At 42.3% G+C, this 14,023-nt stretch overlaps 2 protein-coding genes across 2 annotated transcripts; one reads left to right on the top strand and one right to left on the bottom strand.

Moving 5' to 3' along the window:
- Nucleotides 1-29: 29 nt before the first annotated feature.
- On the bottom strand, nucleotides 30-4,588 carry traip (TRAF-interacting protein). The gene is made up of 16 exons (XM_075462018.1): nucleotides 4,427-4,588; nucleotides 4,100-4,218; nucleotides 3,940-3,997; nucleotides 3,743-3,826; nucleotides 3,527-3,566; nucleotides 3,310-3,437; nucleotides 3,124-3,218; nucleotides 2,857-2,970; nucleotides 2,112-2,199; nucleotides 1,932-2,021; nucleotides 1,756-1,844; nucleotides 1,504-1,659; nucleotides 1,359-1,404; nucleotides 1,177-1,269; nucleotides 1,015-1,065; nucleotides 30-578 (listed from the first exon to the last, which is right to left on the bottom strand). The coding sequence occupies exons 2-16, from the start codon at nucleotides 4,195-4,197 to the stop codon at nucleotides 471-473; spliced, it is 1,338 nt and encodes a 445-aa protein (XP_075318133.1). The 5' UTR covers nucleotides 4,198-4,218; nucleotides 4,427-4,588; the 3' UTR covers nucleotides 30-470.
- A 560-nt stretch (nucleotides 4,589-5,148) lies between these two features.
- On the top strand, nucleotides 5,149-13,642 carry mon1a (MON1 secretory trafficking family member A). The gene is made up of 6 exons (XM_075460296.1): nucleotides 5,149-5,240; nucleotides 5,716-5,867; nucleotides 7,651-8,025; nucleotides 8,137-8,902; nucleotides 9,151-9,298; nucleotides 12,643-13,642. The coding sequence occupies exons 2-6, from the start codon at nucleotides 5,741-5,743 to the stop codon at nucleotides 12,781-12,783; spliced, it is 1,557 nt and encodes a 518-aa protein (XP_075316411.1). The 5' UTR covers nucleotides 5,149-5,240; nucleotides 5,716-5,740; the 3' UTR covers nucleotides 12,784-13,642.
- Nucleotides 13,643-14,023: the final 381 nt, after the last annotated feature.

Here is a 14,023-nt window from a genome sequence, read left to right as displayed (position 1 = left end):
TCTTAATAAAAATAGTTTATTATCTCAGCTGGCTTACATCTGGCAGGACTATTAAAACTAAAAGTACCTACAGTATATCTACATGTAGGTTATTATAGGGGAGGCAGAATGTATACAGAATAGATGGATCTCAAATCAATGACATAATAGATGAAATCTATTGAAAAGCAAATAAACTGGTTCGTCTCTCTCACACACAGACTCGCACACAACTACAGGAGAAAGCTTCAAATCAGAAGCTGGTTAAGACAAACAAGTTCATGTCAACACAAAAAAATAATGTACATCAGGGTTTGCTGACATCACCAGAAAGCTGGCATCTGTTGCCTGGAGCGAGGCCAGATGCTGCTTTTGAATAAAAGAGCGGTCTTGTTCGCTCCCGAGTGGCAGAACTGCTGCCGGGCTAGTTCTTTGGGCCAGTCCAGCACAAACACACTTCATCTCTCACACAGTGTTGCAGCCTTCGTAGTTCACTCCAGAAAGCCGTCCAGAGTGAGGCAGGCTGAAATCTTGGAGGGAGGACGCGTTACCTTTTTCCGTTTAGCTTTCATCAGCGGCCGAATCTCCGATAAAGGAGACTGGAAGAGAGTGCCAAGTTAAGGAATGATGCAAAGGTCCTGAAAATGTTCTGAAATTAGCATTTGCTGATGGATTCTCGGGCACAAGAAGTGAAGTGTTTCAAAGCTCTTTATCGTGGAAAAAGCTGTAAACTCTGGTCGACTTTGAACTAAACATGAATAAGAAATTCTGCAGATCTACAACAGCAGAGTGACTTCAGATAGTGATGATTTGTTAACATTGCGTGTACGCCTCTTTTGTTTAACTGAAAAACAACACATTTTCAAATATTCTCTTTTTAGAAGGTTAAATTACTATATCGTTAACACCTAACAAAGTCTATGCTGTGTATTTGTGCAGTGAAGCTTTCAAGATTCCACGTGGCATGTGTGTCTAACTTGTCGAGGCCTGGCCTCCAAACCAACACAATGTGCTACTAATGACAGCAAAGGATACAGGCTGGATGAATTTAGTTCGCCCTCCGAATCCATCATAACCGGTTCTGACCTGAAACGAAACAAAAAAACAAAAACAAAACACCCTTCCGTTCAACAAAGAACTTAAAGAAATAACATTTGCAAACACGGAACTTTTATTTAGCTTGTGTGTTGTACTTACAACTCCAGGCTTCCTTTGAGGGTCCAACATGCTCCCAAAAGTCTTCTTTCTAAAGAGGAGGGAGTTCCTCAAAAAAGGATCTTCGTCCCGAGCCTGAGGTGGACATTCGCACAAACACACACAAATGAAAACAAGGTAATGTTCAGTAGAGCTGTAACTTGCTGTGACTATTACAAACCTACCTTGCTCAAAGACGAGGATTTTTCACTCTGTTTAGACACAGATGTGCTGAAAAATAAAAACACAAGTATTTAATAATTATTCTATTGTAAGCATTAAGCTCTGAGAAAGCACATCCTCCTTAACACTGGGCAAAATGTAACTTACACAGGTGGGTCAAGACGCATCTTCTTGGACTGGATCTGTGCAGGTCTCTTGGCCGCAACGTCTGGGGAAGTGATGTCATAGGTGATGTTGAGGTCAATGTCCTCGCTGTCCGCAGGCTGGTGGAGGCGAGGCTGCTTCAGTTCCACTGGAGCTGGGCTGAAACACGCGCAGAGAAAAGCTGAGTAAATAATCAACGGCAAATGGTTTAGCCTGGGTTTGAGGATATTTCTGTAAAGCTGCAGGGGGACACACCTTTCAAAGACGAGCCTACTGAGGGCTTCGTTTGTCCGCGTTGGAGTGCTCAGAGTCTTGTGAAGAAACTCCACCTTCTTCTTCAGACTCTGTGGAGAAAAGATAGGTTCAGAAATCAATGCAATCCTCTGACAGCAACAGTAAAAAGCGTGTGATTTTTTTTTGTTATGCCTTACAGAGATCTCCTTGTCTGCGTTGGCCAGATCTTTCTGCAGAGACCTTATGTCCTCTTTGGTCTGATCCACCTCTACTGTAGCTTTCTGCAGCTGAAATGACACAAAAACACTTACTGTCTGACTTTCTTATTATTGGTCAAAAAGGTCATTCCTTTGGGTGACTTGTTAACATCAGGCTACCTTATTGTTTGAGGAGAGCACTTCTCTCTTCAGCTTCTCACACATGTCATTTGAATTCTTGAGACTCCCTTTGAGATTATCGTACTCTCTGCAAAAGGAGAAGAGGTGACGCATATGTAAAGACAAAACTGGGAGGGAGAAGAAAAATTAAAAGAAACACTCACTTAAATGAATAAAGGATTGGAATACAGACTATTGGGGATTTAAACAAATTAGCCAGAATATCACAATATCACTTTATTGAACCATTTTTGCAGACTGCATTATCTTACTGACAGCACACATCCAAGTGAAATCCACACGAATGGGAGAGCACAAGCTTTACCAACCAAATGTTGGCCAAATCATCCCACTGCCCCGGCAGGGTTGCTTTCTTCCACTTGTGAATCCTGGTGACATGTCTTAACCAAGTAAACAATGCACAAGGACCCGACCATCAACATGTAAAAGAAAACCCGATTCATCAGATGTGGCCAGTGTGCAGTTCGGATGCTCATGACCCTTGCTGGTCGCGGGCAACGCAGCTCTGTATGTAACAAACTGTGATGCGCTGTGTGTTTTAACACAGTTCCAATCTAAACAGGAAACTTTTTTCAGATATTTGAGCTACAGTAGCTCTACATGTACATCTTTGAGGCTTGCATTGCCTTGCCCCCTCCCCTACTTCTACAGTTTTATTATATAGCAAAGTGAGAATAAAGCCAGATAAGAAAAAAACCATCAAACATAACCACAAGGATCTTACTTTTTCAGAGAGATGCAGTAGATGGAGAGCTGCTCCACTGCTGTATGGCTGACACCCATATCCGTGATCATGGACTCCACCTCTGCTCTCTGGCCCTGCAACAAGACGTCCAGGCTGGGAACAAAACAGCAGTAAAAATCAGTGCACGACTTATAAATGTTGTTACATCAGCTTAAATGGCAGGCATACTGTCTCTTCTAAAAAAAAATTCACTTGTGTAAAATTTCAGATTTGGCCCAAACTAGAAGCCAACACGTTAGCAGGTACCTTTCAAAAGTTTTCAGTTTGGTCCTCAGTCTCCGGACCTCCTCTTTTGCGGCCTGAACCTCATTCTGCTGCGTTTCTAAATATGTCATCTGTTTCTGTAAGAGGTCAAAACATTACAGAACCATAACTACAGGCTACAATTGGAATCTGGGGAGATTATAGGTTAAAACAACAGAGAAGGCATACTCTGAGGGCAGAACATAGCATCTCCTTTTCCATGACTTCTTTCCGTACACTGTCCAGGTCTCTCCTCTGTTTGTCCACAGTGTCCTTTAAGCTGTCCACCACCTTCTGTTTGTCCCGCCAGTCTCGCTCTGCAAATAGGTTGGACAGATGATCAACCGGCGACAAGCTTTCCACAGTCACGCATCAACACAACATACAGTACGATCTGGTTCGTTACCTTTGGAGCTTAGAAGGACCCTCATTCGATCAAGCTCATTCTGAGGAAAGGAGGAACACACAGTCCAAACATAAATAGAAAATGTGATGCATTAAATACATAAAGGTAGGTGTGGTTTCAGTTTTAGACCCTCTTTGGTATTAGTAGCTACTAAAACTTAAAACTGATTCATCTCCTCTAACACTCTGATTTGGTTATGTGCTCCAAGTTTGGTACCTGCAAACTCTCCGGGTCGGCTGTGGCCGCCTCCTCTCCACTAATGTCAAAGAACAGCTTGGTGATGATGTGCCTGGTGCTGACCTACACACAGAGAGCACAAGTTATTCAACTTTTTTCATATTTGCTCTGTTTGGAAAGTTGACCCAGCCTAGGCTGGTTGTTTTCTGGTGTTTTGAAGCTGAGAATTAGTGTACCTGTTTCCTACACTGTGGACAGGTTTTTGTGGGGGCTGTCTGAAACCACTTAAGAAGACTGAGAAAGAAGGAAGAGAAAGAATAACAATTAGAGCATTGGAAATGAGACATAACAGCTAGGGGAGTTATTGTTAAGAATTGACTCTCTTAATAGAGTTACCATTCGTAGTGAAAAGTGTGTCCGCAATGAATGGCAGCAACATCTCTGGAGTGATCAAAGAAGTCCGAGCAAATTGTGCAATACGCTCGGATAGGCATCTTACTGCGACAAGTCTCATCCTATTATATATATGTATATATATAAAAAAGTCTACGTTAGTGAAAATAAATCATGACATAATTTTACAGTTGTACTCTCCTAAAAACGCTACGTGTTCACAATGCTACATATTTCAAAATGACTTTCATAACACTGCATAGCAGCAGCCTAGCTAACAACATTGCTCCTAAGCTAACTGTTAGCCTTGTCAACAGTCCTTATACTTACCAAACGAAGACGTTCAATTACTGCACAGTGCTTCGTAATAACACTAATCTATCCATAATCTTATATGTAACGTTTAATTTTCACCACGTCATGATGAAATGATAAGCCAGAGCCCGGCTAACTAATACAAACACGATGCTGCTGGCTTAATCTTTCATTCGTTTCCGCGCTGCACGTTCAAACGTAAGTCCCGCCCCTACATGGTGCGTCTACAGCCGCTCTTGTGCGCAACAACCCATCTAATAAATATGTATTTAAATCAAGCGTTTTGATAAGTTTTTCTTTTTTTAAAACAATCATGTAAAGACAAAAAGTTACAATTTGAAAGGACCTGACAATGTTTAAAATCTCTCTCGACTTTTTTTTCCCTTTCATCCATGTACCATCTCAAATGTTTTCGAAACTGCGTAAATTTTGCGTAAATTTTGTAATCTCCACCATATTACTGCCGGTGGGACATGTTCATTTGTAAGTAAAACCATTTGATGTCCGAGATTCTTTGAATTCACCGAAAGGTGGGAAAACAAACAAACAAAAAAAAATCAATATGACACAATATAATTGCAATATTGGGCAACCAGACTGAATCCTAGATGTTTTCAAGATATTTAAAGAAATTCAATTTTTTTTCCTCTATTCAATTTAATAAACAGGTTTCTTTGGGGGAAAACTTCATATCCCACAATTCCTGCTTCCGCAACCTGAGCCGCAAGCTTGAGGAAGAAGTACTTCTGTTTGATCTAGCTAGCTGCAGCAACTGTCACTAACGAGTTGTGGAACACAAATCAAATGCAGATAGTTGTGGAAATGAAAGGTAATGATTTTGGAAATAGTTTAACTTGTCGCTAGAGTTGTCTGTCTAAATGAAAGTAGTTAAACCAGACACATTTAGCTTTATATATGGTTAGTTATCTGCTAAAGTTAGCAATTCGTATAGCCTTTGAAGTTCTTCTGCCTTAGCTAACCTGAGTCCTCTTTAAGTGTGACGAGTGGGAAACAAGAAAAAGCTTTCGTATGAATAAAGAATACGTAAATATACTGTCAGTTAGTGTGCTAGTTTGTTTTTCTAGTTTTGTTTCACACCAGCCATTACTTGGAGCTGGTGTCTGTTTTCGCTCTGAAGTCCCTTTTATGAATAGAAATGAGTAAAACCAGGCCCTAACTTTCTCGCTGTAGCAACCATTTAATACAAATCTTGCACCATAAAGAGCTTGCTCTGAAGTCCTAGTCTGAGTCACAATTCAGTCGACCTTTGTTCCCACCTCTCAATTGTGTTTATACCCTGCCAGGTGCGTGTCCCTGCCATAAGTAGCAATGATGGATGGAGAAGCCCAGAGGGCGACTGTGTCCCCGGAAAACGGTACACTTGCGCCTTTGGACCGTCTTCGCACGGAGAGGGCGGACAGCCCCACTCCTGGTCTGGTGGAAGGAACTGAACCAGGTGAGCTGAGCTGTGCACACTCATTACTCTCTTAAATGATTCAACTATACCACAAGTGTGTTGTTTTGAATCATCCACTTGCATGTTCTTTCCATTGGCATAATATCTACTCTTGCACCAACAAGTAAATCGCAGCATTTAGCCATGATCAGTGGGATTCACTGTCACACTGTAGGCCAGCCGGGATGTCATGAGGCTTGCATTTCACTAAGAATGGGGAAAAGAAATTAGTTCAACATTGACAGCGCACACCAGAGCTCTTCCAATTGGAGTAAAGGAGCATCTCCCGACAGCTAACTTATGATCTACTGCATATCTGTGGATACACACAAATGTATAGCAATAAAAAAATATTCCTAGAACAAAGCTTGTCTGTAACTTCCCCCCCTGACTGAAAAATGCTGCAAGCATGACCTGCTGACCAGTGGTTTCTAGGCAACACATGCCCACAGAAAATCAGAACTAAATGTTTTGGGCGTGTGAATAAGCAATTTTGAAAAAGTTCCCAATATGACTGTGTGAGAGTTATGCAGCATTTTGAGTTGAACTCCCCAAAATGTGTGTCTGTGAAACATCAACCACCAGTGAGTGGAAAGCAACATGCAGGCCGGGAATAAAACACTTTGAAACAGCAATTGCAGCCAACACACACGATTGCGCAGCATAAGTTTTCAGGAGGATTACTGTGCTATATTCACACGTGGCCTCACTCGGCCATTTTCCAGATCATTTACAAGGTTGTTGGCTGGGTGAAGGACACAAGAAGTCCCGACTGAACGTTGCAGATGTTTGCATCCTCACATGTAGCTCCTCCGGAACACGTGTAGAAAAATTCAGGGCTGCAGTGCATGTGTGAGAATGGTTTTAATTGTCTGCTTTAGGATGATTTCTGTGATTCAGCTGCAAATTTGACTGTATGAATTGACCTGAAAGCACAACCTGTTATACGATCTATAATGGTAGAATGTTATAATAGTAGCCTGAGCTAGTGTGTTCAAATATGCATTGCACAGGGGATTCTTAACCTTGCTGAAACTATAAAGAGAAATGATGGCACTTATCTAGCAGAAATGTTAATGATTCAAACTCCTCTTGACTAAATTTTGGAAAAACAAATATATCTGTGAGTGCATCATGGGTTAAGCATGTCCGCAGCAGCTCTGGTCAAGTTGCATCACATTCCACATGAACAAATCAAAATCCGACAGGAGAAATTATACCGCACGATTTGGATTTGCGGTCCAAAATTCAAAATAGTTAGGAATTTTACACTGATAGCTGGTAATTATCAGACATGTCACATTTTTGCTCTCTAAATGACAAGATCTGTTACCAGAGGTTCTTTATTTCCCATTCCCATTTCCCAGCTACTATGAAAAGTCTTTATCTTAATTAGAACTATGTCTGTTAACAGTCGTGCAGTTGCCAAACCACCCAGTGAGGCATCATCATTTAAGTCTACTCTTCTGCCAAAGTAGATGCATCACTTTTTTTGAGAGAAAGTGCTTAGGGGTGAAGACTAAGTGGTTGGTTTGGCAAATGTACATTTGGTTTACCACACCACCATAATTAGAGAGTGGTATTTGACCATTTCTATGATGGTTGTCTCATAATGTCTTCTGTGCAGAGTACATGAGACTGTTCCAAAATGGCTCTTACCCAACAAATCAGAATAGTAAAAACAAAAAAACAATGATAAAGGTAAAAAAGGTCTTTTATAAGGCGCATTTATACTTGCTATTGATAAACACTTGTCATAATATATCCCTACACTTTAATGCAGGTGCTGGTCAGAGGAGTGCTATGTTTGTTCATGCACAGTCCTTTGAAGATCTGATCGCTGAGGCTGAAGGAGAGGCCCTGAGTGAGGCTGAACTGGACGAATCCAGAGGCCCTAATGATGAGGAGTTCAAGGTGCTGGTTGGGGAGAAAAATCTAGACGAGCAACACAACAACGAGAGTAGGACTAAAGAGGAGGATGTGTCCAGTGAGGCATGGCGGAGCCATAGAAAACACGTGTTTGTGTTGAGTGATGCTGGAAAGCCAATCTACACCCGCTACGGCACGGAGGAGGCTCTGTCGAGCACCATGGGTGTGATGATGGCCCTGGTGTCCTTTGTGGAAGCTGATAAGAACATCATCCGCTCCATACACGCAGGTCAGCATATATTTTGATACGTTTGTGGAATGCTTCATGAGTTTCACCTGCATTTGTTCAAATCATGCCAAAGTAAATATGTTAAATCGGTCAAACCTATGCTTGTGTCAGACGGCTGTAAAGTGGTTTTCCTCACCAAGAGTCCTCTGGTTCTGGTGGGCGTGTCTCGGACCTGCCAGTCGGACAAGGAGCTGCAGAGGGAGCTGCAGTACATCTACTACCAGATCGTCAGCCTGCTCACCCTCACTCAGCTCAACCACATCTTTCAGCACAAGCAGAACTATGACCTGCGCCGCTTGCTAGCTGGCTCCGAGTACCTCACAGACAACCTGCTGCACCGCCTGGAGCGAGACCCTGGCCTGCTGCTCAGTGCCGTCACCTGTCTGCCGTTAGCCAGCTCTGCCAGGGACGTCGTTTCATCGAGCCTGCAGGCGGCCAAATCCAAAAGTCTGGTCTTCTCCATCCTGTTGGCTGGTGATCGCCTCGTCACACTGGTCAGGAAGAAGGACCAGTTCCTGCACCACATAGACTTGCACCTGGTCTTCAACCTCGTCGGCTCCTCTTCATCCTTCCGAGAGGGTGAGGGCTGGACGCCAATCTGTCTGCCAAAGTTCAACACTGCTGGATTTTTCCACGCTCACATTTCATACCTGGAGCCTGGTTCTCAGCTCTGCCTCATCCTGGTCTCAACTGACCGAGAGGACTTTTTTAACATGTCTGACTGCAAGCAGCGATTCATGGAGAGGTTGAGCAAGCGCAGCGCCTACCAGGCTCTGAAGGAGGCACTTAAATGTCCGAGCTACTCTTTGACGCAGGTTGGCATTCCCGAGCTCCGGCACTTTCTGTATAAATCAAAGAGCTCAGGGCTGTACACCAGGTGAGTAGTTTTAAGTGATGAAATGTTTAATAATTAATAAAATGTGTATTAAAACGTTACCGAACGTTTTACTATTGGCTCAGTCATTTCACCATATTGTTACGATATATATATTTTTTTAACCAGGAGAAAGAGAGAATACATTTAAGCTATTTAAACAGCAAATTTCATGTTTTTTTTTTTCTGTTTACATTTCTGTTATTTTTCTTGTTTGCCAACCACGATTTGTCTAAATCTCCTCCTTCCAGTCCAGAGTTTCCGTTGGTGTACCAGTCTGATGAAGAGCAGGAGAGGCTGATGGGATTGTACCAGGACCTTCACAGCTGTTTGCACCATCCAACCAGACCTCTGCGCTCCTTCTACCGCTGCGGCGAAACTGAAAACCTGCTGGCCTGGGTAAGCTGGGTGTGGTGAGAGGTTTATGACTGTAATTTCAAATGGCTCACTCGTTCTCAAAAGAATTGAACATTTTCAGTCTTCATAACACAAAATAGAGCATGATTATTCTGTCGGTGTGTATGTGTGTGCTTTGACATACCTTTTTGACATACATAACTATATTTCTGTGCACATTGCACTTCTTCACATAGGCCACATCATGCCTCATAATGCCTGCCTGTTTCTCCCACATTATTGTCCTTGTCATCTGCCAGGCTGTACTCACTTCAGAGTACCAGTTATATATATATATATATATATATATATATATTATATATGAAGTCTGTTGCAATCCCGTGTTTCCAGTCCTCGTGTTTAGAGCACACCCGCAACAGAGCAATCTCTTCCTTTTCTTTGCCCACAGCGGGAACAGGTGGCCTGGTCTTGCTATACTTTTTGCCAGGTTCTCTCTTGAATTAAAAGGCTTTAAAGCTATAATGTGTAAATTTCACGGACAATGAATGTCTCCATGTCGCCCCGCCATTTTAAAACTACGGGATTTGTAGAAGGACATGTCATCAGCTTCGCATTTTCCGTTTCCAATGTGTAAACGGAAAATGCGAAGCTGATGACATGTCCTTCTACAAATCCCGTAGTTTAAAAATGGCGGAGAAACATGGCGACATCCATTGGGGTGTAACACTCTTATGTACATTCGCATGCTGAATATAAAGAATATAAGAACACTGCACTTTTGTGATGGAGGTAATTAATAACGATTGAGGTAATACTTGTGAATGATAAGACTCAAATTTGTTAATAGACAACGTGAAATATTACACATTATGGCTTTAAATGTTTATAAGCGCTCAGGTAGCATCAGTGTAAAGGCCTCAAACCGGAAAAGTGATTCCGGAAATGATGTTGTTAGCCGACCAATCACAACCCTTGCGGTCTCCGTCGTCCTCAACGGATAGATAGGAATTTTGGCCAACGCACGCAAGCGACGGAGAGCGTCTCCGGGAGAGAGCTCTCCGTAGGCGACCATAAATCAGCCTTAACTCACCAAGCCTTGCTCTGCACATATTGATTCAGTATAAAGACGGGCTTGAATAGATGCGCTGCATGCAGCTCTGCAGTACAAGAAGTCATTGCTATTTTGGATAAGGAAAAATCTACATCATAAGTAATTACATCAACAGTTTGAGAAGGTAACTGGAGTTCAGTCTCAGGCTACGGCTACACGAAAACAAAACAAGGTTTTTTTTTTTAAAACGGGTACGAAAATTATTGCGACCACACAGGAAAGCTTCTGTAAAGAATCAGGTCCAGATGGAAACGATGAAAACGATGCAGTACACACGCCACACCTCTATGTGCGCTGTAAGCCACCCCCACCGGTTACACCAGAACAATAGAAGAAGCAATGCGCATGCGTGTACGCCCCTACTTCTATCAGCGCATCACCTGTAAATGTTCCTTCAACAACACCGCTGTAGTTAGCAGTGTCTGCAGCAGTGCTACTATCAATGTTGTGGGGTCCATGATGATCGCTGTCTGTCCTTGTTGTGTTGTCTTCTTCTTCCGGATTTTGAATGGAAGCCGCTTTTTGTTCTGGTCACTGACGTATGTGTATACGTCACTGGCGTTGGCCATGTGGCTGTGACGCAGATGTAAACGAATCCGTTTTGGCTGTAACAATGGAAACGCGAACGGCGGCGTTCCTAGATCTTCCCACTCTGGAACCCGTTCTCTAAAACTATCGTTTTGGGGTAGTGGGAACGCCGGCTCCGTGTGGCCGCGACAGCCAAACGATAAGAAAAAGTGTCGGTTACAGTGAAAAACGTTTCCGTGTAGCCGTAGCCTGAGTCCTCTTCTCCGCTGGCAGCTCAAACAGTGTTTTGTGGTAATACATGGGCATGTATTTTGACATAATGGCTAGGCACACCAGTTGTCACACTTGTTTGTGTTGAGAGACAGGCTGTTTGCTCTATGACATAACTCTGAAATCCTTTTATCGCCCAGTTTGTGAATTTATTCTCATGCCAAAAAGGCAGTTGAGAAGTCACCAAAAATATCTATATATATATATTAGGGCTGGGCAAGTGAACGCGATAATAACGAGTTAACTCGTTAATTATTTAACGCAGATAAATATTTTATCGCGCATCTGCTGTGGAACTGGAAAAGAAAGTAATTGGCGGATCCACCAAACATGGAGAAGGGTACGGAACTTTTACTCGGCCATTTTCATTTTAAAGTTCTTCCAGACGGCGGAGTCGACAGAACCAAAGTCATCTGTAAACACTGCCAAGTTGAATGGTCTTAGTAGTTCCAGTCTAAAATATCACTTCAAGGAAAAACACACAACTGATACCAACAAGTCATTCAAGGACACAGACAGTGGAGCGAGGCTTCTACATAAAAACTACAGAAAGATGCTGATGTTAAAAGTGTGTTTGCACAACAAATGTTATGGCACTTTCATTCATATGGCAGCACATTTAAAATAAACTAAATGCTAAAGGCTATACACTACTTTTGAATTCATTTTTAGGATTTTGCGTAGAAATGCGATTAATCCTGATTAATCAGGGAAATCATGCGATTAATTAGATAAAAAAATATAATTGTTGCCCAGCCCTAATATATATGTATTCGTCTGTGAGGGAGAGATGATAACTACAAGGTTATAACTTAGGTTTCAATTTCTGTTAGATGATATATCAGGGATGAACATGCTGCTGTGATGTTGTGTATTTCCTTTTTGCCACTATACAGAGCACTTAGGTAGATGTCCTGAGAGCATAAGCATGTTTCATTAGTTTTATTAATGGAATCAACCACAGCTTCAATCCCCTCTTATTCACAGGCGATTCAGAGCAAAGGGAGAAATGATCATGATTGTATTCTTTTCATGATTTTAAACCCAAATGTCAACAACTTCACAGACAAAGCAAAGCAAATGCAACACAGCACTACACAGGAGAGATCAGTTATTACATATGACAGCAACATGAAAGATGATCCTGAAATATAGGAGCAAAAGCACATTTTACAGTATTTTTTAAAACACTTAATGCATTGCCAGATATTGACTACAGTCAGGAAAAAGAGAGTGTCAAGAAATGCCAAGGCTGGCATCATAAAAAATCATAACAGTACAGTTACTATCAGAAGATTAATGGTGCTTGCAAGAGCACGCTGTCCACGCGTGCTGATGCAGCTCCGTTTTGAAGACTGAGCATTTTTTGTGTATTGGTACGAATTTATCAAGTCAGTTTGCACATCAAAGCGGAGTGAATGCTGTTTCAAACAGCCTCTCCGTACCCACCGTCTTATCCTGCACTCTTTCCTTTCAGGTGACGAGCGGCTTCGAGCTCTACCTCTGCTTTAGCCCGCTGGCGACCAAGGCCTTGGCGGTCACCGCTGTCAACAAACTGCTGAAGTGGATCAGGAAAGAGGAAGACCGCCTTTTCATCCTGAGTCCTCTCACGTACTGAGCCCTCGCTGCTGGCTGTCCAAGCCCGGTGCCGACGCTGAAGCAGCAGTCATCTCAGTGGAGACAAAAAATTGTCAGAGCTATGCATTTCCGGATTCTGGGATCCTCTCATTTAATTCCCAGTTTTGTAATTTGGCAGGCGTGCAGTGACGATGACTTAATGCAGTATTTTAGCTGGCTAGATTTTTATAACTTTTATTTTGAAAAACGACAGATGGAAGCAGCATAAGCACCACTGATGACACAAAAACGTCTCATCGAAAAACATTGTTTTACTGTAACAGAGCTCTAAAAATGACAAAAAAGCTGTTCGTCTTTTTTAATGCTATGAGCTTGGTTCTTAAAGATATAAAATAAAATGAGATATGAAAAACTGGAAACTCAAGACCTGCACTAGAGTGTATTCACTTGTTATGGAACGTGCTGGCAAAATCTGTTAACCACATTCCTGTTGTGTTTTCATGATTCCAAGAAGCATCACCTCTTTCTCTCCCTGTGCCTCCTTGATGAAAAGGGCACTCCGCGAAAGAGACTGGAAGCTGTTCACTGCTGTCAGTAACCTGTGCTAACATGTATTGTTAATTCCACTGTAAATGAAGCAGAATATAAATCTGTTAATCCTCTAGTTGCCATTTTTCTTTGCTTGTTCATTAACCATGAGGTGAAATGTTTTTGTGTGGGTCTAATGGCGAAGCTCCATTGTGTTTCATGAGATCCTGATTTGCTTAAGCAATCCAACGTTGCCACATCTGCCTCCACTAACCATGCCTTAACTAACAGCTGTTGTGCAAACTTTACAATGGAGATGTATGGCAGCCGCACAACGGCAAAGTTGTATAGAAATAAACGACTAGCTGAAGACCAATCGGATTCTGTGTCATCCTTTAGTCTGTACACTGATTAGGACACCAGTAATTCATGATGAAAACGGAACACAAGATGTTCTAATATAGGACACGGGAACTGCTGGCGGAGAGAACACCGAAAGAAATATGAAGACACTATAAATGATAACAACAAACATGAAAGGTGGGGACACTGACATATTTCGGGTTAATTGGCTGAAGCGGTGAGGGGAGGAGCGAGCGGGAGCACAGCTGAGCTCAGCGCGCACATTCATACCGAAACCTTCAGTTTACATCATCCGACACTTTGTGAAGACTTCCAGCCTCCAACGTCTGGCAGATACAAACAGCTAATCCCGTAATCTTTAACTCAAACAAGGGTAAGATTCATCATCA

The sequence above is a fragment of the Odontesthes bonariensis genome, chromosome 3 (assembly GCF_027942865.1).
Source record: "Odontesthes bonariensis isolate fOdoBon6 chromosome 3, fOdoBon6.hap1, whole genome shotgun sequence".
Lineage (NCBI taxonomy): Eukaryota > Metazoa > Chordata > Actinopteri > Atheriniformes > Atherinopsidae > Odontesthes > Odontesthes bonariensis.
The sequence above is the reverse complement of the archived record's forward strand: the minus strand, read 5'-3'. Positions and strand labels throughout refer to the sequence as shown.